Source organism: Boleophthalmus pectinirostris, unplaced genomic scaffold (genome assembly GCF_026225935.1).
Source record: "Boleophthalmus pectinirostris isolate CB_2022bp ecotype Guang Dong unplaced genomic scaffold, ASM2622593v1 HiC_scaffold_16, whole genome shotgun sequence".
Taxonomy (NCBI): Eukaryota; Metazoa; Chordata; class Actinopteri; order Gobiiformes; family Gobiidae; genus Boleophthalmus; species Boleophthalmus pectinirostris.
In genome coordinates this window covers 27867990-27891605 of record NW_026571095.1, presented here as the reverse complement: position 1 = coordinate 27891605, position 23616 = coordinate 27867990, and the positions used below count along the sequence as shown (strand labels likewise).

At 37.5% G+C, this 23616-nt stretch overlaps 1 protein-coding gene across 1 annotated transcript; it reads right to left on the bottom strand.

Annotated features, from left to right (window-relative positions):
• Positions 1 to 1839: 1839 nt before the first annotated feature.
• On the bottom strand, positions 1840 to 22803 carry LOC110174895 (cathepsin Z). The gene is made up of 6 exons (XM_020941012.2): positions 22661 to 22803; positions 20589 to 20752; positions 17213 to 17392; positions 9577 to 9727; positions 7692 to 7854; positions 1840 to 6241 (listed from the first exon to the last, which is right to left on the bottom strand). The coding sequence occupies exons 1-6, from the start codon at positions 22789 to 22791 to the stop codon at positions 6128 to 6130; spliced, it is 903 nt and encodes a 300-aa protein (XP_020796671.1). The 5' UTR covers positions 22792 to 22803; the 3' UTR covers positions 1840 to 6127.
• Positions 22804 to 23616: the final 813 nt, after the last annotated feature.

The window sequence follows — 23616 nt, the reverse complement described above, 5'->3', positions numbered from 1 at the left end:
AGCACAACAGTAAACAAAACGGTCAAGATGGATGTAGATGAAAACACATTCTGTGTTGGCAACGATTCCCGAGATTGAGGATTTAAAGCCGGAACAAAGAGAATGTTTAAGGGAAGAGAAATACAGCGACAGTCCTTATGCATACATGACACCACCTTTCTCCTCCACAGCTCCCTCAGTAAAAACACCTCCTCCCGCCTCCTTACTCTAGAAATCACGCTTGTTTACAGCCATTCAGAATTACTGTTGAAGTGACCTGTCTAGAAATAATTTAGCTGTTATAATTTAATAATAAGTAATTTAGCAACCGACGCGTCCCTACGTAGACCCTTCGTCTGCTTCAGTCGCGCCATCGCTGGAAGGAATCTCCAAGAATCACCTCTTTTTGGTTTTGCTCCTTTTCCCCTTCTCTTCTTCTTTCAGCGACCTCAAAAATTGACTTTCTTTTGCGGCGAACTGGTCGTGGATTCTCATCTGCAATCGGAACAAAGTTTGTGCGAATTGCGAGGAAGCGACAGTTGGAAAAAAGCCTCTAAGAACCGCTGCATAAACCACATAATCCCCGCGCGCCGGCGAGTCAGTTACACTAGAAATGGTGGGAGTTTGATTGACAACCTAACAGCCAATAGATAAAGAGGGAGCCTTGTTGTCTATTGGCTGATGTTTATCTGGCCTCACTATGTCCACAGTTGATAGATTTTCATTCTTTTATTTATTTTTTTGTCATCATAATTACAAAGCTGCTGCATCTTTGTCATGGTATTTTAAACTTTCATTGACAATTTGAAACTCCATACAACCTTTAAGGGGAAAGACATTATTGCCCTTCTTCCTACGGGATTTGGCGCATTACATACGTCATGACCAAATATCAGCGATTTGTTAGATAAAAAAGTGAGCGAACGAATCCTAATGCTGCAAGGTCAGATTAAGTGAAACTGGCTGATGAGTCAGACTAGATTTGTCTCAGTTTTATACAAGACATGTCCCTGGTGTCAATATTTTTGACCAATTTGATCCCTGCTACAGCAAAGAGAAGCATAAATTGTCATTTGTTTAGGTAAAATACAGAAAAGCTGCTTAAAAATCACCAAAACATAAAGAAAATGTGACTACACTGACACAAGTTAGTCATGAATTGGCCAAGTGCATCACAATTTTCCTTTAATCATGCACTCGTTTTACAATTTTATTATTACCAATCACAGAAAGGGGGGGCCGGTTTTGGTTTTTGAAAATCTGGTCACGTTAACCTACGTGTTTCCCCTTTTCATTTAGACTACCCTCTCGAAATTCTCCTGTATTTAACGGCATCATTGGTCCGATCTACCCGTTTTCCCAGCCACCAGTGCACAGCCACTGCTCTGTACTTGATTTGTTTTACTACACAATGGATTCGGCAGTGTCCACAGGAGGGGCCGATCCTCTATTTTTCAGCTGCCAATCAAACGTGTCATCTTAAGTGGAGAAACCGTAGTGAAGGAGTAAACTTGAGGGAGACTTCAGGAACAAACGTCAGAGAAAATAATCAACTTTATTGGTCTCAGTGAGGCGTTTAGATCCTCTTTCCTCGCATTATCTCTTCTGTGGGCAGGATTTCCTCGCCCATTTCCTACAGAATTAAGGAGAGGAATCAAGGAGGTGGAGACAAAGAATGAGAAATGAGACACGTCCAATATTGCAGACACTTGGTTCTTTGTCATGGGGCCTTTTTTAGGAGTGGCAAATCAGCAAATAATGATTAGAGAACAATAAGGAAACAAAAAAAGGGTTAAAGGTTCGTAAGTTTCTGACTCATGGTTTGGAAGAGAAAAAGAAAACACACACAAAAAACTCTGATTTCTATTATAACATGTTTTATTTGCAATCATAAAATCTTCAACAAAGTGACTGTATTTTACATGGCACATAATATCTCTGTCTGATATTCATTTGTCTCAGCTTCCTGTGACAATTTTAAGACGATTCTCCATTCAAAAGATGTAAGATTTTGTTTTAAAGGTTTTATATTACACAAAATTGACTCCTGTACTTTCAGACGTGTTCAGAATCATACCTGAAGTTGTGTTTTATTTCATTCACACGTTTGAGTAGTTATTATTAGACGGTCTACATCTCCAGAGGGGTAGTTTTGAAGCCTCAATTCCTCAATGAAACCTCAATTAATCAGATTTAATCTACAATACACTAGAATAACCTTAAGTTGTTACATTTTAAATACAGATTTTTTTTTACTTTTTGTTTAGATGAGATTGCTAGAGAAAGTCTTCAATATTTTCTGGTGTACCAAGGAGTGAAGACGTTTCAACAAAGGTAAAACAATATCTGTATCTTAAAAAAAATGGGCATTTCCAGGGCTGAAAATTGACATGATTCTAGTGAAGATGTATGGAGTTTAAAAACACAGTGGAGCTCTTCTTGCGTAACTGAGTGCTTTAAGTTTGAGAACGCAGTTTAATGTGCCGGGTTTGTGAGTTAAACATGTGAATAAAACAAAACACAAGTCCAGGTTTGTTTTTGATGAGGAAACAACATTAAAACATAAATCAAATGAAATTGTAATACAGCCTCTTTAAAGTGTTAATTACTAAAGCAACAACCCTAATTTGTAACTTTAAATGAAACCCACGGATACAATAAAACCTTCTAGTTTCTTGGTCAAATCCTCGTTTTAGCAGCGTTTCTCAGAGATAGTCTCTCCTCAAACAGAACACAGGTGTGGCTGAATGTAAATGAGTCTTCTCCTGTCATTTAAATAAGATTATAGATTTTCTGAAAACACTTTGACGCAAAATGTGACGCCAAAAACTGCAGCTCAGTTACACTCAGATACATTTGCTTGAGTAACTTTCTAGCAGCATATGTAATTTTACTCCTACTTGAGTCGTATTTTTATTGAAATAACAATATTGTGGTACCTTTTCCCACTGTAAATAAATCTAAAGTGACAAAAGCTTTATGTGACAATAAGAAATGATTTAAACATTTGTGTTTCTTGCAGCGGCTCCTTCAGATATGATTTAGTTTGGCTCATTTTTATGTTTTTCCTTTGATAATAAATAAAAAACTGGAAATATCTGATTTTGTGCATGTTTTGTCCATCAGATTGTATCAACGTCAAAGTTTTACTCTTTAAATTACTCTTATTTGAATAGTACTTTACTTAAAACATTTCTTGGACCACTACTTTGTGCTTCTACTTGAGTAATATTATTTTAAAGTAACATTACTCGAGTACAGTTTGGTTCAGGCTATAATACGAGTAACAACAGCGAACAATAAACAATAATATGTGGTATTTACATGGCATTTATGGGGCTGTTTCTAGATGTAAATGTGTCTTGCCTAAGAAGAGCAGTTATGTTATAAAAGCAGCTGGTGGGGTCAAAATAAAACCACTGTGTGCCGTCTGAATCCGTGTGTCGTTCGTTCATTCGTTTTTTTCAATATAAAACCAAAAATAAGAAAATGAAAAAACAACAATTTTCATCATTATTTGTCTCCAAAACCAAAATAAAAAACTGATAACAATTAGTTTTGTCAGTTTTTGATTTTGTGTTTAAATGAATAATGGAAAAAACAGATAACGTCCATTTCCCATTTACAGAGAGCTGGTTTAGACCTGTTCAGTCCTGTTTTAGTCCTGTATTAGTCTTGTTTTAGTCCTGTTTTAGTCCTGTTTTAGTCCTGTATTAGTCTTGTTTTAGTCCTGTTTTAGTCCTTCCTGTTTTAGTCCTGTATTAGTCTTGTTTTAGTCCTGTTTTAGTCCGGGTTTCTACCTGTTTTAGTCCTGTTTTAGTCCTGTTTTAGTCCTGGTTTAGTCCTGTCTTAATCTTGTTTTAGTCCTTCCTGTTTTAGTCCTTCCTGTTTTACTCCTGTTTTAGTCCTTCCTGTTTTAGTCCTGTTTTAGTCCTGTTTAGTCCTTCCTGTTTTAGTCCTGTTTTAGTCCTGTTTTAGTCCTGGTTTAGTCCTTCCTGTTTTAGTCCTGTTTTAGTCCTTCCTGGTTTAGTCCTGTTTTAGTCCTGGTTTAGTCCTGTTTTAGTCCTGGTTTAGTCCTTCCTGTTTTAGTCCTGTTTTAGTCCTGGTTTATACCTGTTTTAGTCCTGTTTTAGTCCTTCCTGTTTTAGTCCTGTTGTAATCCTGTTGTAGTCCTGGTTTATACCTGTTTTAGTCCTGTTTTAGTCCTGTTTTAGTCCTAGTTTAGTCCTGGTTATACCTGTTTTAGTCCTGGTTTAGTCCTGTTTTAGACCTGTTTTAGTCATGGTTTAGTCCTGTTGTAGTCCTGTTTTAGTCCTGTTTTAGTCCTGGTTTAGTCCTGATTCAGTCCGGCATCGCAGTTTAAGTCACGAAAACGGGAAATGGACATTATCCGTTTTTTCCGTTATTCATTTAAATACAAAATTGAAAAATGAAAAAAACTAATCGTTATCTGTTTTCTTATTTTAGGTTTGGAGACAAATAATGAAGAAAACAGCTGTTTTTTTCACTTTCTTATTTTTGGTTTTATATTGAAAATCGAATGAACGAATGATACACAGATTTGTCCACATCTAATTACAGAGTATTTTTATTGTCTGCGAACCAGGAAGCAACGCTGATGTGCTGTTAACATAATTATAATGCTAGGAAGGCAAGTCAATCAAAATAAAAAAAATAAACTAGCACATTTTTTCATGTTTTGAAGACAATAAAAATCAGGTATTCAGGTAAATCTAAATTCTGGACACATTTACACTGATTTGGCTTTGGTTTGAGTTTATTTAGTCCTCATGTGGACTTGACTTGGCCCTGTTCAGTCCAGTCTTGCTTAGTTCTGGTTGGTTTGGTTGAGTTTTTTCACTAGTTTAGTCCCAATTCCCATTTACCGGAACTGTGTGGGCATCATAAGCTTTTTGACAAATATAAATAAGTAATACTGTACGTGACTTCTATGTATTGAGTTGACCTACTCCATTTAACACTGTCCCTATAAATAAACTAATAAATATGAATGACTCACAGATCTATATTGCAATTTAACGTGTGACTAATGCTGCTTTTTACTGTGCTCGCGACTTGGAAAAAAACGATCTCCACGTCGAGAAAGTGCAATGGAACGGCCAATCAAATCAAGGTTCAGAAACATAAACTCAGGCCTCGAGTCGGTTGGATTTACGTCACAGCAAAAAATGTCAGCGCACACAGTAAACGTGGAGAATGATCTTTTTGTCATTTTGATATATTAAGTTTATATATGTGTAGAGAAAGTGTCTTCTAAAAACTTTGCAGTGGCATTTAGACTTTCTTTCACATTATTTGACAGTAGATTGTTTTTTCGAAGCATGTAAAAGTCAAGCTGTCATAATTAAGTCGCCGACAGCTAAAGTTAGGTAACAGATCTGAACTGACACGGCCTTAATTTATTAGTCGAAGCTCGTGACGTTGCATTAAACTTTCTCAGGCATCCATATTTTCCCCGACTGTTGCAATGGAACGCATTCACAAAAAGATGTCGAGAGAACAAACTCGGGTTTATCGACTACGGACGTTCAGTAGAATACGGAATAAACACCAAAACTCCTCCCACAACCACATTTCAGACTGAGCAGCACCTGGACGGACTAAAGAAAAGACCGAAGGGAGAGAACGAGCGGGGTCTGGGCTATGAAGAACTCTGTGATTGGTCTAACGGGAATCCACACTTTAAACTCCTCCCGTGGTGTTTGTAATGAGAAAAACCTGGCTGTACTCAGGGTAGTTCTGTGTAATGTCACCAACTACTGAATATTATAGAGAACACTGAAAGGAGCACAAACTTAGCTTTAGACATTTTTGACCAGAAAGCTGCAAATTGACCTAAATTGCAGTAAATTTGACAAAAACAATAACTATAAAGAGTGGATAAATGCTATTCAAACACCATATGCAGTTTAGTCAAAAAGTGGATTTAGTGCTTGGTTCCAACTTGGTTTAAAACGAACAACTGTACATGTGTCAATACCATAAAAAGCAGTTTCTTCTTTAAAAATATTTATCCTTGTACTTCAGTGGTTTTAAGTCGGCTCTTTTGTTTTGATATGTTGCTTGAAAATGAGAAAAGCTCACTGGGACTTGGAATAAACTCCAGTCTTTATCTCTGTCTGTATTTTTATGGTACTATGGGATCTCCGTAAGCACAGTTCTTTTCAATGCCCAAGTTGAACCAGTTTCCTTTCCCTCCTTTGTAAGCGCTGGTGACTATCCGTGCCCATCCATGTTCCCCCTGTAAAAAAAAACACAACGGGTTTGAGATACAGGAAAGGCAATATAATACTGTGCTCCTAAACTCCTAAAACTCCTAAACAGTCACACGGGGCTCTTCAGCGCAGTGTCCGAGCGGCTGGAGACTTCAACTCTGGGCACACGGCACTCAACCAAAGTTATAAAAGCACAGACAGCCTGTCTGCCCCGTTTGCAGGATAATCTCCTCAATTTGTAGATAAAATGTTCTTCTATAGTCTGTTTGTGTAAATTCTGGAGTGGAATATAAAGTTTATGGACCTAATGGAATTAAATAACAGATTGAGGAAATTCTCAGTGCACATGACTCAGAAGACGTGCTATTGTGGATATAAATGGATTTTTTTCCTTCTCTCGTGGCTCTAAACTGTAAGTTATCCATGTTTTGTTCTTCTGGACTTTGTTTTTGCTTGTAAACAAGGCACACATTTTAAAGGGATATGAATTGCTTCCCTAAGATAATGCGTAAAGTTTATACCTATAGGTCCATAGGCAATTAATTTAATTATTAATTTATTTCACATGTAGAAGCTCAGTTGGAGCAGAATCATCTGTTTAAAGTTGGGCTACGTGATTGATATGGATCGAGTTAGGCCCGTAGGAATTCTAGTGCCTGTAGACTTGGAGCATGTTGGACACTGTTCAGCGTTCACTCTGGTCTGTGCTTCCATCACACTAAACACTGCTCAGTGTTCACACCTGTTGTTTGTGTGCCCATTCATCTTGAACATTGTTATAACATTATATATAATAACTGTTGTTAGTGTGTCAGCGCCCATTCCCCCGCAAGGCAGAAAACACTTAGCGTCGCCTGCGTGACCTGTACGTGATGAGCAATTTGTGTATCATCTTTATACTGGAATCAGTATGTGACAACACTAATGTGCCCTCCAATACATGTAGATTTTGTGTTGGCGTTTGAGAAAGTAACAGACTAAGTAGAGTTAGAGCAGAGTTTTTCAGTAATGCAGTAGTAGATGTAAGCTACAGTTAAATACAGTTAACACCAAATATTTTATTCCTTTAAACAATGTTTGTATCCAGTGTCACAGCATGTACTTACAAGCAACCTAGTTTACAATAATTGTTTCAAATTGTGTTTCAGTCCCTGTAAAGGTGCACTACAAAACTGTTTTGGTGAGGTCTTGCTTGTATCCATGGAGATGTTCTTGTTTTGTATGGAATGTTCCACAGTATGGCATTTATCTATATTGCATCTATTTTATTACTAACAAATACAGTGAAAAACACACATTCTTACTGTTAACTCCCCTTCATAAATCTGGTCAGTAACTTGTCCTGTTGGCATCAGGACATCACCTGCTTTTCACAACATCTCCATGGACACACGCAGGTGGCAGACCCTCCAGCAGAAAAGTTACACAGTAAACCTTTAAAGAGACCATTACAGACTTTATGTAAGCCTGCCTTACCCAGAACTCTCCCCACGAGTTACGCACGACCCAGTACTCTGTCCCGTTGGCCACGCCCCACCCGGCCACGGACACGATGTGATTGGGCAGAGACAGAGGGTGGAACTCAGAGAACACGCCCCCCGAGTACAGCTCCAGACCATCAGTGGCCATCAACGCACAACTGCAAGAAAAAAAAAACACATTTAGAAATTAACTGTAAAAGGAAGTTAAAGCATCAATCATCAATCATTAGTAACGATCATTTGAGTGTCAGTAGAAATAGAATGATATGTTTTTTTCATGGCCGATACCTGGTTAGAATTGTTTATTTTCCTTAAAGGTCCTACATTATATATGATCTGTTTGTGATGAGGAAACAGCATGACAACAGATCAGAAAATAGTGTAACATCATGGACCCTTTAAAATATATGTTTGATTTGAAATGACTACAAACTCAAACTTCCGAGTGGATGTGAGAGTTATGTACTCACTAGTTTTATGCATTTCTTTGGGTATTTGGTGATGAGCTTAATGACTTCTAAGTTGGAAAATTACAGAGCTCAATGAGGTTTGAGTGAGCAGCAAATATTTTTTGTATTTGTACCAAAATCCAACTGTATCACCAATCAAGAACATAAAAATGCGCGGAGTTCTGTGCTGATCCTTTCGCCTGCGGTCACCCGACGGTCTACGCGGGTGCAACAGGCCTGTCCCGACACTCAGTCCTCGTTCAGTTCTTGTTTAGTCTTGGTTTAGACCTGATTTAGACCTGGTTTAGACCTGGTTTAGTCCTGGTTTTGTCATGTTTTAGACCTGTTTCAGTCCTGTTTTAGTCCTGGTTCAGTTCTGGTTTAGACCTGGTTCAGTCCTGGTTTTGTCTTGGTTTAGACCTGGTTTAGACCTGCTTTAGTCCTGGTTTAGTCCTGGTTTGTCTTGGTTTAGACTTGGTTTAGACCTGGTTTAGACCTGGTTTAGTCCTGGTTTAGTTCTGGTTTAGTCTTGGTTTAGACTTGGTTTAGACCTGCTTTAGTCCTGGTTTAGTCCTGGTTTGTCTTGGTTTAGACTTGGTTTAGACCTTTAGACCTGGTTTAGACCTGGTTTAGTCCTGGTTTAGTTCTGGTTTAGTTCTGGTTTAGTCTTGGTTTAGACCTGGTTCAGTACTGGTTTAGTCCTGGTTTAGACCTGGTTTAGACCTGGTTTAGACCTGGTTCAGTACTGGTTTAGTCTTGGTTTAGACCTGGTTTAGACCTGGTTTAGACCTGGTTTAGTCCTGGTTTAGTCCTGGTTCAGTTCTGGTTCAGTCCTGGTTTTGTCTTGGTTTAGTCATCCTTTAGTCCTCCTTTAGTCCTGGTTTAGCCTGTTTTAGTCCTGTTCATTCCTGTTTTAGTCCTGTTCAATTCTGGTTTAGTCCTGGTTCAATTCTGGTTTTATCTTGGTTTAGTCCTGTTTTAGTCCTGGTTCAATTCTGGTTTAGTCCTGGTTTAGACCTGGTTCAGTCTTGATTTTGTCTTGGTTTAAACCTGGTTTAGTCCTGTTTTAGTCCTGGTTCAGTTCTGGCTCAGTCCTGGTTTTGTCTTGGTTTAGTCCTGGTTTAAACCTGGCTTAGTCCTGTTTTAGTCCTGGTTCAGTTCTGGTTTAGTCCTGGTATTCAGTATAGAGTCTACTATAATATAATCAGCATCTTACACAAAATCGTATTTCTGAATTCACTCTCACTGCACTATGAGGACTTGCTATAAATCTGAACTGCCTTTGGTCTGATGTCGCGCTGTTGTGTTTCGTTGGAGACTTTTTAGCATATGCATGAAGGTAATACATTCAGGTGACTAACAGTTGTTCAGTAGCGTGTGGGCGGTCTGTCTTAAACGGTGCCGCGGCTGTAGGAGGACGGGTCTCTGTACCTTATGGGCCCGTTGGCAAAGATCTCGGCTTTCATTTGGTCTCGTCCTGAAACTTCTCCATAGTCTCCCACTCTCCACGCCGTGTAGTTTTTCACCACTGCGCAGGACTGGAAGTTGGAGCAGGTGCCGCACTGGTTGAACTCCTCACACTCTGAAACAACAAACGAGAAAAGGAAGTGATGAGGTTATGGTTAAAGGGACTCTATTACGCTCTGGTCTATGTTATAATGTTGTTTCCTCATCACAAACCGACCTGGAGTTGTGTTTTGTTTCACACTCAAGTGCTCGACCATGTTTTAAACTGAACTCCACACATCTTCACTAGAGTCATTTGGATAATTCAACCCTGGATTTGCTGATCTCTCCTGAACTAAAGGTAAAACGTGGCTGTAAGGTCCAAACATTTATGAAGCCAGACTGATGCTTTGTGCACCCCATTCTACCTTTTAAAATGCTTCAAAAGTGAAAGAATCTACAGAGAGCGATCCAAGTGCAGTTAAAAACTCTTGAGTATTCACATAATTGACGACATACAAAACATATAAAAAGGGGAACTTTAACAGGTTGGTGACAGGAGGTCAAAAACTGTTTGGCTCCACTCCCATGGTACACCTAGCCTGATTCATTGGCCGGTTTCACTTCTTAGAAACTGTCTGACCTCGCAGTGTTAGAATTCTTTCGCTCGACGGTTGGCGGGTACTTTTTATCATTTAACTAATCGCTGCTATTTGGTCGTGACGTATGTAATGCGCCGCTAACGGGGATAACTGGAATATTAAGCTTTTCAAATCCAAATCCCGTAGGAAGAAGAACAATAACAACTTTGTATTTGAGAATGGTCCCTACTAATGGTCCCTAATCAGTAGCCTGATTTATCAGACGGTTTCACTTCATGGAAACCAAATCCTGTAGGAAGAAGGGCAATAAAGTCTTTCCCCTTAATAAAATTCACCAACCATTCTCTTTATTGCGGCTTTAAATGCTTGATCTTGGGAATCATTGACAACACTGAATGTATGGCTCTTCGCTGATTGGCTGGTGCCCGAACTCGCACTTCCGTGGTTCTTTCAAACCGTCTAGTGTATTCCAATTCCTGACCTAGTCGCTGGAGAGAAATGAAATTGAGCGGAGGCACTAGGTGGTGCCAACCTGGCTAATGGTCCACCTGCAGTGTTGGGAAGGTTATTTTTAAAATGTATTCCCCTACAGATTACAGATTACACACCCCAGAATGTAGTTTGTAACGTAATCCATTAAATTACTAAAAGTGAGTAACGTAATCTGAATACTTTGGATTACTTGATTTGCTGTAGAGAAGCAAAGACGAGGAAATCTTCACATAAGATATTTTTTCTGCTAAAAGACAATAAAAAAGCCCAGACTTTCCTTGACGGTATGAAAAATATTATTGATAGAATGCATGGTTTAGTCCTGTTAAATCCTGTTCAAGACCTGATTTAGACCTGGTTTAGTCCTGGTTTAGTCCTGGTTTTAGTTCTGGTTTTAGTTCTGGTTTTAGTCCTGGTTTTAGTCCTGGTTTAGACCTAGTTTAGACCTAGTTTAGACCTAGTTTAAACCTGGTTTGGAACTGGTTTAGACCTAGTTTAGACCTGGTTTAGACCTGGTTTAGACCTGGTTTAGACCTGGTTTAGACCTGGTTTAGTGCCCGGCAATGAGTGGAATTACCAAACTGAATACAGTTACTCATAATTTGTACTCTGATTATGTAACTCCGGTACATGTAATCTGTTACTCCCCAACACTGTCCACCTGTACTCACCTTAAATAAGGAGCCATAGACCATTACTGAAGTAAATTTTATTAACATTAGCAATAATTAATTGAAAGAAAAATGCAAATGGATCAAATTATTCTTAAGCAAATAATCAACAAATAATCATGTTAACCATAAAGCATGACCAAAATGACCAAAAACCATGCATTTTAAGTAAATATTAAATGAAACAAAATAAGAATAATTATCTCTACACTTCACACTGCAAACTGTCTTTAATATGACCATCCCACTCGTCCTCAAAATTATGGACTTGGGCCCCAAAACTCAAAACAATCAATGGATTTCTCTGGAGCGTAATTTTAGTGGCAGGAAAAAAAGGCCATTACACAAAACGGATGACACAAACTGCACCATCAATCAAAGACTCATCAGAAATTATAATTTAAATTTCGAAAAATGGAAAAAATAACGTTTGGATTTAATTTGAAAATGGACCTCTTTGACAAAATGGGACTCATAGGGGAATGTAGGATGTCATTTGTCTAATTTTTTGCACTCAGTGTCGTGTTCAATGTTGTTTTACCAATGTTTATCTTTTCAGAAATCCTAAAAAAAAATAAAACCAGAACAAAAAAAAGAACAGAGCATTTTGAGCTTTTTTATGTAGACAGAAGACTAATAAAGAGTTACTCAAACATGTGTGAATGAAACAAAACACAATTCCAGGTTTGTTTTTGACGAGGTAAATGCATTCTAAAATTTTTTGTATAATTTTGGATCTTTAAGATACACTTTTTTGTCCCTGTAAGAAAATTCGCCCGCTGCATTTGACCCATTTAGGCCCACCTTGACTGCAGGATTGTACCTCTTGTGCATGTTTTGGGTTACGAGAAACGAGTAAAATCCAGAAGCATCTTATTTAAGTCTAGTTTAAAAACACACTTTTACTCACTGACTTTTAACGCGGCGTGAGAATTGTGTGGTCCTCTGATTGTTGTTTTATTGATTGATTTGCTATTTTAGTATTTTTTATGTTTTTTATTGACTTGCTTATTTATTTATTTTATGCTTTATTTTATTTAATGTTTTAATTTATATTGTGCTTACTCTGTCAAGCACTTTCGCAAGCTTGTCTTGGTGAAATGTGCTATACAAATAAAGTTGGATTGGATTGGATTTTTGTGGGAAAAAATAAAAATACTGTGTTAAATTGTTCATCGCTATTGATAGTTTGCAGTGACAACTAGGGGTGTGCAAAAAATATCGGAATATCGATATATCGTATCGTTTAATGTGATGATACAGTATCGATATCATGGGTTACTGTATCGATATATCACCAAGAGTATTTTTACGTGGTTTACTAAATTATTTTGGTACATAGCTTCAGTTTTGTTGCTTGTGGAAACTCATTTATGTGACACATTTGACATTTTGACTCTGTTTTGGGGATTAAAATGTTTGTGTTTCATATGAACTTTGCACAAGAAGTGATTTAACAAACACTTTTAGTATCACAGCCATGATTTAACCTTTATTTTTTATTGAACCGTATCGAATCGATTTGAAATATATCATATCGAATTGAAAGTTCACTGTATCGAGATATGTATCGTATCGTGGCCTACGTATCGAGATATGTATCGTATCGGCAACTTCTTAATGATACCCAGCCCTAGTGACAACACACTGGGGGTGCTCTAGATGTATGTGTATGGTGGAATGTTCATCAGTTGCCATGGAGACGCAATGCAAACACTGTTAAAAGGTTTTAGGATTGTCTGAAGACGCAAAAAACAGATACAAAATGGATTTAAACAGCACATTTTCAAGAGGCTGTGTTCAAATTAACAGTTCACGGTCCTGTTTAGGTGTTTAAGTGTTTGATTTTTTTATTTTTAAAGATGAGAATGATTGAAAAACTGGTGAATAATGTTAGTGACTAGGGCTGGGTATCATTAAGAAGTTGCCGATACGATACATACCTCAATATATAGGCCATGATATCACATATCTCGATACAGTGCACTTTTGATTCAATATGATATATTTCAAATCGATTCGATACGGTTCAATAAAAAATAAAGGCCAAATCATGGCTGTGATACTAAAAGGCTTTGTTAAATAATTTCTTGTGCAAAGTTCATATGAAACACAAACATTTTAATCATCAAAACACTAAAAATGTCAAATGTGTTGCATAAATGAGATTCCTTTCACTCCACAAGCAACAAAACTGTAGCTCTGTAACAAAATAATTTAGTAAAACACACCTAAAAATACTCTTGGTGATATATCGATACAGTATCCCACGATATCAATACTGTATCATCACATTAAACGATACGATATATCGATATTCCGAAATTTTTGCACCCCCCTATTAGTGACTGTAATTTTATTTAAGAGGGACTTCCAACCAGTATTTCCAACCAAGTCAGCTCTTTCTGGTCAGACTGTGTTAAAATGAAGCTCAGATTAAAGTTTTAAAACGCCTCAGACAGAGCAGAGCCTCCAGTTAGCGTCACAACCCCGGGGGGAAAGTCGAATACATCAGCAGAAGTATCAGTATCAGCGAGCATTTTGAAAGCCTTGGACAGAAGCTTCTCGCCCACCCCGGCCGTGTGTCATGTGGTGTATAAGATAATCTGAAGTGACACCGGCTTCTCTCCATTGTCCTTGAGATGACTTTTCTCCAACACAAGGCCTGTTTATGTGACGGACGGATACTCTCAAAGGCAGCGCTGGTGAATAAAGCTTCTGGAAAAAAAAAAAAAAAAAAACCACAAAAAAAAACCCACAGACAAACACAAAAAGATGAATCATTGAAAGAGTGGGAGATGGAGACAGACGCAGAGAGAGAGAAACAGAGAGAGACAGACAGACAGAAAGAGAGAAATAGAGAAACAGAAAGAGACAGAGAGACAGACAAAAAGACAGAGATATACAGACAGACACAGAGAAAAAGAGAGAGAGAAAGACAGGCAGAAAGAGACAAAACAGAAAGAGAGAGACAGAAAGAGACTGAGAAAAAGAGACAGAGAGAAAGAGAGAGACTAACAGACACACACAGAGACAGACAAACAGACAGAAAGACACAGAGAGACAGACAGAGAGAAAGACAGACAAGAAAGAAAGAGAGACAGAGAGATAGACAAATATATATATATATATATATATATATATATATATATATATATATATAGAGAGAGAGAGAGAGAGAGAGAGAGAGAGAGAGAGAGAGAGAGAGAGAGAGAGAGAGAGAGAGAGAGAGAGAGAGAGAGAGACATACAGACAGACAGACAGACAGAGAGAGAAAAAAGAAAGAAAGACAGAATGAGAGAGACAGAGAGAGCGACAAAGAGAGACAGGCAGAAAGACACAAAGACACACGGAGAGAACGAGAGAGACAGAAAGAGAGACAAAGAGAAAGAGACAGACAGACAGAAAAAAAAGAAAGAGACAGAGAGAGAAAGACAGACAGAAAGAGACAGAGAGAGAGAAAGAAACAGACAGAAAGAAAGAGACAGACAGACACAGAGAGACACAGAGAGAGAGCCAGACAAAGAGAGACAGATAGATAGAGAAACAAAGAGAGAGACAGACAAACAGACAGAGAAAGAGAGAGAGACAGACAGAGAGACCGACACAGAGAGTCACGCAGAGAGAAAGAGAGACAGAGAGAATCAGAGAGAGACAGACAGAGACAGAAAGACAGACAGACAGAGAAAGAAACAGACAGACACAGAGAGAGACACACAGAGATAAAGAGAGAGACAGAGAGAAAGAGAGACAGAGAAAAAGAGAGAGAATCAGAGAGACAGACAGAGAGAAAGAGAGAGAGAGAGAATGATAGAGATAATTAGAGAGAGACAAACAGACACTCACACACACAGAGACACAGAAAGAGAGATAGAGAGAGAGATAGAAAGAGAGACAGACAGAGAGAAAGGGATAGAGAGAGAGAACTACAGACAGACAGAGAGAAAGAGACAGAGAGAAAGAAACAGAGAGAGAGACAGAAAGAGACAGGAAGACAGACAGAGAGACAGAGACACAGAGAGTCACACAGAGAAAAAGAGAGACAGACAGACAGAGAAAAAGACAGAGATAATCAGAGAGAGACAGAGATAATCAGAGAGAGACAGAGATAATAAGAGAGAGAGAGACACAGAGAGACAGAAAGACAGAGAAACAGGAAGAGGCAGACAGAGAGGAAGAGAGAACAGAGAGAGAGCTGATGCTGCTTTTGCCCTGGGCCTCTGTCACAATAAGAGGAAGAATGGCTGCTCTGCTCTTAGGGATAAAGCACGGATAAGTCCTCAAAGGAAACACAAACAGCTGTATGTTGAAGGTACAAGCTATTTAAAGCCCCCCTGTGGAACTTTCTAGACAAAAATATAGCCCGGATTTTCCACCTGCTTGACTCAATAGAAATGTTGTTCTTTTGGCTCTAATCACCTGCAGTATGGCAATAAAAATATCTACATGAATAATGTCCCAAAGTATGGTTTAAAATGTTGTAAAAGGGTAGAAGAGGGTATTTCTTTGCCCGGAATGTTCGACAGTATGGCATTAAACATATCTCCATAGAGAAGCAGGTGACGCTAGGCTAAAGTAGGTTAAAACAGATACAGATAGATTTAAATGCCATATTGTGGAAAAACACACAAAAAGCAAAAACGTTTTCATTGTAATGTGCAGGTTCCACCTAGGCTGATTCATTAGCTGAAACCGTCTGATCTCGCAGCATTAGGATTCGTTCGCTCGACGGTAGGTGGGTACTTTTTTTATTTAACCAATCGCTGATATTTGGTCGTGACATATGTTAACGGGGCTGATTGGCTGGTGCCTGGACTCCCACTTCTGGGGTTTTCACAAACCATTTAGTATATTCTGATTCCTGACCTTGTCACTGGAGAGAAATTAAATTGAGCAGAGGCACTAGGTGATGCCAGCGCCAGCCTCAGACTCACTAAACTAAACCTTCAAAAAACTGCTCAAAACTCACCTTTTCCTCACAGCCTACAGCCCCCACACACGACTGCTCCTCATTACTGTTTGTCCTGTCCTTGTTTTAATGTTACTTTATTGTGAAACATCTTTGTGTTACCATGAAAAGCTCTATATAAAACCAATGTATTATTATTATTGTGAAACATTGTTACGATATTAAAATTTCAAACTGGATTTTGATGACTTGATTTTAAGAAATAGACTCTGCTCCTCAAAACTGATTTTCGATACCACAATTATAATTTTTAAAATGACTTATTGTTTTATGTTTTATGATTAAATACTAGGGATGTAACGATATCCAAATCTCACAGCACGATATTATCACAATATGCATCTCACAGTACGATATTTATTCCAATATTTTGGAGAGGCTGATATAATTGTAGACAGGACGCTTTTCTGCTTTTAAAATATCCTGACAAAAATTAGGTGTGAATTATTACTGTAATAATCTCAAGAATTCAAAAAAACATATTTCTTCATGTTGTCTGCACTGAAATGAATCATGGGATATGTAGTTCCCGATGTTTATTTGCAATTGCTACTATAAAACTATGCGTTTAAGCAAAGGATTTTGTAATTCTTTATATTGTGACAGCCCATGGTATTATTGTGAGACTTCTGACGATACGATATCACAATATTTCGTTTATTGTTACATCCCTATCAAATCATACTTTCTTTTATATTCCCATGTGGCCTTATATCTGTGTAATGGGCGTGTACTAGTCTGTGCGCTCTTAAACTTGTTCTGATACAGCTCAAGATCATTCTAAACATTCATTTCTATCCTGTGAATGTGACTTTTTTTTAGAATCGATACATGCTCAAACTAGTTTCGATCAGATTTTCGATACTTTTGACGACCCCAGTCCTTACTTTGGTTTTTGGCCTGGTAGTTGTTGCAGGTTTCGTCTGGGATTCCTCTGCGGTGGGCGTAAGCGTACACCCTGAGATGGTCTCCTCCAAAACAGGACCCGGCATGTCCGCAGTCGATCACATTCTGCACAGACAGGTACGCCGACGGCCACGAGCCACCGCGCTTGATGTTTATACGGTCTGCAAGAAAACAACAACACAAAACACTTAAAGCTGCACTATGAACTTTTAGGGTGGAGAGTAGTTGCTAGTCTTCATTAAGATGTCTAGCAATATTTATACAGTGTTAAAACATTGTTCCCTCGTCTAAAACATGCCTGAAGTGTTTTTCTGAATCATTCATGCATCGTGTCTGAGTAATGTAGCAATCTCTCACAGATCCTATTTGAACCCTCTTTATTGTCTTTATTTATTTATTTCATATGAGACCAGAGACTTAAAGAGACAGAGAGAGACTCCAAACAGAGCATCAAAACCAAAAAATAATTAAACCATAAAAAAGTTGTTTTCAGTGAATATAACATTTTCAAACCAACAAAAGTTAACATGGTGATCTAAATATGTTTTGTGTTAGTCGTTAATACCTCACAGAAGTGTAATTCCCCTCTTTAAATTCTTTAGTTGTGCAATAAAACATATAAACCAGCAGAGGGCAGGAGAGTGTAGCCATTTACCATTTACTTTTCTCCATCCCTTCTTCTGTTATTCTGATTGCCTTGTTAATGTGTTTTCCCAAATATACAAAGGGTGTGTGATGGTGGAATAGTATTAATAGTACTGTCCTTATAAAAAAATAAAACAAAATAAAACTTACAAAGCAGAATTACACAAAGAGGCTGTGAATGCAACAAAACAAAACTCTAGGTATTAAGGATGTGCAATTAATTGAATTTTGATCGCGATTAGTATTTGTGTTTATTTTAGGATTAGTTTATTTTGGGATTTGTTTATATAAATAAGTTTTTTTTTTTTTTTTGTAGAGATTGTAGAACAGCTGGATATATAGTTTATTTTGGATACGTTTATGTTTTTCTAAGCTTTATTTCATGTTCAAAGTATATTTTATTTATTTTATGTTTCATACATCGCAAAAGTGTTCTAAGGTTCATATTTGTAGCCTATATTTATTGTCACTTTGAAAGTTTTGTGTAAATTATCAATAACAAAAGTGTTTTTTTAAGATGCTGAATAAATGCACCATGTAACTAAAAAATAATTGTTTGAATAATCGTGATTTCAATATTGACAAAATAATCGTGATAATGATTTTTTTCCATAATCGAGCAGCATTACTAGGTATGTATATTTTAAATAAGAGAATATTATTTAAAAAAATCATTCAAACCTCTGTATCATCTGTACGTTTTAAATGTTGCGCTAATTTTGCACAAAATTATTTATTATCTCTACAGAACCACTACTGCAGCTTTTCATTAAAGATGGAGTATTAACTGCTAACACATAACATATTTACATCACCACGTTACTTATTATTGAAATTTTGAAAATGGCATTTTGTTTTTACACTCTTGAGTCCCTCCTCCCTTTGCACCTTTTTGCTCTCTGCATCACTTCCCCTTTAGAGTGCTAACACCACACAGTCAGCGTGCAGCCCGTTAATGAAACTACTGCACATTGCACCAGGTCTGTCAAGTTGTAGTGTATCGTTTTGTATGATGCTTGTAGAAAATTGCGTGCGGGAGCTTGGGTGATGCAGGGTTGTGGGCTGTAAGGAGAGTTGAGGGATTACTCAATGTTATGGTAGTGTGAACAATAATCTTATTGTACTCATTTCATACTAAATGCTCGCTACATTTAAAGTGCAAAATGTTCTCTTCAGTGGCCTTGAATGATACAAACTGCAGGTGCTCCGTGATTTTCCCAGAATTATGTATCAGCTAAAAGGACTTTCCAAGACTTATGTATCAGATAAAAAAACACATTTTAACATTTAAAGACCTTTTTAAGACCACTTAAATGAAAATTAAGACCAACATCGCACTCATTATGCGGGCGAAAAATCCCAGATCCAGTTCTAATAATGACCAACCAACTACGGCAGGAGTGTCAAACTCATTTTGGTCCGGGGGCCCTATCCAACCTACTTTGATCCCAAAAGGGGCCGGATCAGAAAACTCATGTCATACACACCACAAAAATAACAATAAGTTCAAATATTTGTGCAGAGAAACACAAATCTATTACAGAAATCTTTTTTAATTGATGAACTCTTTCTTTTACAAAATATTATAACATTATGAACAACCTGAAAAATACAATTTCAACACAAAGTTTTAACATGAACTTGTTTGCAAATAGGAATAAGTCAATTTTTCTTGGAAAATCCTGCACTCGGCTCCACTTTTCTTTTTGCTGATGAGGGTGTCACGGTCAACAGTCAAAACGATCGTCCTTTAAGAGCGTTTGGAAAGAGACAAGTCTTCATTTGTGCTGCTCTGGTGGGAGGGGCCACGTACAGAGACGCTGGAGACACTGTTATGATAAACACCACAGAAAATTACCAATATTTTAATAGAAAATATAATACAAATATTTTAGTAGAAAATCAGCTGAGGGTCACATTAAAAGGTCTCGGAGGGCCGGATCTGGCCCCCGGGCCGTATGTTTGACACCTGTGAACTACGGTACTATATCTAGAATCTAAGAGCCACTGGATTAAACCTACACTTCCCCATGATCCATCCAACATCTTCCTCCATTGTACTGATTGTTTGGACAACAGAATTTGAACTTTAAGACCTTTTTAAGACTTTTAAGACCCTGCGGCTACCCTGTTATAACTGGACTATACAAAGGTTTTATAGACTCTCAGACTTCTCAGAAACCTCAGCTAGATGCTTGTAGATTATTGGTATGCTTATGTTATACTACCAAGCTATAACAGTTACTCTTTGTCCGCACTTTTAAATAGATCATATAATTTAATTAAAAATGTCTGAAAAATGCAAAAGAAAGCTCATTGTGTTAGATTAGAAGAGTGGGGGTGGGATTAAATATGTTTTATCTTCTTCCCACTCCTTTCTGGGCAATATTTTGTTGTGGTTGTTTTCATTTCTATTATGATTTCTCTTATGTTATATGTTCCATTGTATACAAATGTAAATCTCTACTTGCCAAAAATAAATAATATACATAAACATACATAAGACTCACTAACATTTTTTGATTGTTCGTCACCCTGATGCTGTGAATTCTGCTGTAACACCATTAAAGATACTGTAAGAACGATCTCCGTGCCTCTGCGCTTGTTTTTTCATCATCAACATCAACAGCAGAAACCCCAATACACCCTCTTTAAGAAGAAAATGTGCCTTATTTCTCCCACACATTTCAGCGTGCAGACATTAGACAGTACCTGCGAGCGCGCTGGTGGCCCCCATGGCCCAGCAGGAGCCACAGTACTGGGGGATGTGCTGGTTCCTGGTCACACTCACAAAGTTTTTTCCTTTGATGTTTCTCCAGTCCCAGGACTCAGGCAGGTCTGAAGGGGCCAGGAGCTCATGAGGGCGGCTGTGGGTCCTGTAGGAAGCAGAAGAGAACAATAGAGTTAAAGATCTCAGGAGAAAAGAGGGGAAATGATTAGACATCTTATTAAAGAGGGGGTATTATGCAAGATTTTTTGGAGCATTATATTAGGTCTGTCACGATAACATAAAGCCACTGACATAAAGCAAGATAATCCCAGTAAACCATTTTTAAATAGACAGTATCATTAAAAGGTCTGAGCTGCAACAAATACATAGTAGAATGAACTCTTAATTGACAATAGAAGTTAGTTATTCAACAGCTAGGGTGACCAAACGTCTGTTTTTCCATGTACATGACCGTTTTTTGCATCCTGTCCTGGGTGTCTGTTTTTTTTTTTTTTTGTTTTTTTTTTTAAAGTGATGGAAATGTCCGGATTTTCATATTACTGTTCATTGGGGCCATTAAATTGAGCGGCTCTTGTAGCTCTCTGTGAACTCAGAACGAGCGAGTAGATACAAACAGCGCAAATGTGTATTTAACAATGACTTGTACAAAAAATTCTCCATTTTCCAACATGGTCAGGACAAATGGGAGGCCATGTGCACAGGTTGTGAGGTGAGAGTGGTGAGTGTAGCTCAATGTCGAGGCCCCACCCCCCCACTCCTGGTAAGGTGTCCGGGTTTTCACAAACAGAAATATGGTCACCCTACCTACAGCTCAAGTTTTACTGTTCAATATCCTCCAAGGCCAGAATACATTGTTTTGTAGAAGTAGTAAATTAAGAAAGAACAGTATGGAGCCTGTTACTAACCATCTTACAATCACAACTGAACCTGTGTTGCCACTGCCTTGCCCTGCAGATAGAGGACACCTGCAACCACCTTTCTCATAGTTAGTATCTGGACAGGCCTCATGTGAAAGCTCAGAACCTCCAGAATTCCCTCCCTGAGCTGGAGAGGCTGCACTAGCACTGATCCATGACTGGCTGCAGGTTCTGGGGTTTAGGCAGTGAGTGACCATTTAGCTCAAAGAGAGGCATTTTAGGTTTAAACCAACTGGATTTCAGCACTGAAACTGGCAACCCAAATAAGAGAGAGCCTTCTGATTGGTCTTGAGAACCAAAACACCAAAATACAATAAACAACTTGACCATCATCTCCAATTATTTTGTAATTAGGAACAAAATCAGAAGGGCTGGTTATCATTAAGTTGCTGATACAATACATATCTCGATACAGTGCACTTTCGGTTGAATACAATATATTTTAAGGGCTAAATCATGGCTGTGATACTAAAAGTCTTTGTTAAACCACTTCTTGTGCAAAGTTAATATGAAACACAATCATCAAAAAACAGTGAATATTTTGAATGTGTCACATAAATGAGTTTTCTTCCTCTTAACAAACAAAACTGTAGCGCTGTAACAAAATAATTTAGTAAAATATGCTAAAAAATACTCTTGGAGATATATCGATACAGCAGCCCACGATATCGATACTGTATCATCAGATTAAACAATTAATCAACAAACGATATACTGACATTTCGATATTTTTGCACACCACTAAAAATCTGTGTTACAGTTGTTATCAGTAAAAGCTATATCTGATTTAAACAGATAGGTAATGTTTATAGAATTTAAAATAAATAATAAAAAAATACATAAAACTCCTTTAACGATAACTATTCCCTCCAGTGAGATAAGATCATTTGGAAATAGTTTTAAAGAGACGTCACAAGTTAAAGTTATAAATGTGTGTCTTCTGAATAATTAAGTTAAATTAAATGAGTCAAAATGTAGCTAAAATATAATTAATGACACGATTTGTTTACTTTTATATGACAGTTCAATCCTGCACAGCTCATATTTCTATTATCGTTTCTCATCATCTCAAAAACATAACAATGCACCAATAAAACCCCTTATTCTCGAAAATCATGCAGTTTTCCGCTTCCTACCTCACAAAATCCGGTCTGTCGTCTTGAATGGGTTTGTAACAAGGCTCAGTCAAAAGTTTCAAAGCTGTAATTTCCTTAAAATATAAGAATAAACAAATGAGCAGCGGGCAGAGAGTAAACAGCGCCGCCATGTTGGATCTGTGTGTGGTCATGAGGAGTCACAGCGCCCTCTGCTGGACAACACTTAGCACAGTCAGAGTTAGTTAGAGGAGCCAAAATGCACAAAATACGCAACAAAAATATATAAATAACTGTCTAGTCGTACAATATACGCAACTAAAATATATAAATAATTGTCTAGTCGTACAATATACTCCACAAAAACTATATAAATAATTGTCCAGTCATGCACAGTTTTTTTTTTTTTTTTTTTTTTTTTTTTAATGTTAGTCATAGCCTATTTATTTAATATTTTCATTGCTAGTAACTATGATAATCAAAATAAAAAAAGCCTACGCCATACAGCCATGTATTTAGTGTAACCTTTGCTCATTTTTAACATTCATTGTTGTTGCCAAAAGTGTGTAAATTACTTTATATTCTAAATGTACAGGTTTTATCAATTACCTGCTATATATAACTCTACTGAGTAACATTTTGCCCTAAAAATAGACTTTTATTTTTAGTTTTTTTAATTGCACTGAAAAGCATTAAAAACATGTGTCCATGTGAACGGACTTATATCTCCACATTGTTTTGAAATATGGCAAAGGAGAAATTCAATTTGTCAGCTGGACAAAGTGGATTCTACCTGGATGATTAAGGGATTTTTCACACATCTTGAGAACAACTATGAGCCTACCATTGAAAAGGCTGACAGTATTAACTGAAAACAACATATTAACATGTTTAATAAAATTCAGTTACGTTTTTGATACTGTCTCCTTTTATTCTCCGTGTTAAATTTACTCCCTCTTCAGAGTGCAACAATCAGCTAATGAAACTACTGCACAGTG

Bases quoted from the DNA above. Each gene is read 5' to 3' on its own strand.
- LOC110174895 (XM_020941012.2), bottom strand. From the start codon at position 22,791: ATGGCGGCGCTGTTTACTCTCTGCCCGCTGCTCATTTGTTTATTCTTA. The intron at 20,753-22,660 runs GTAGGAAGCGGA...TGCTTCCTACAG, and splicing joins GACAGACCGGATTTTGTGAG to GACCCACAGCCGCCCTCATG. The intron at 17,393-20,588 runs GTACTGTCTAAT...GTTTTCTTGCAG, and splicing joins GGCCACCAGCGCGCTCGCAG to ACCGTATAAACATCAAGCGC.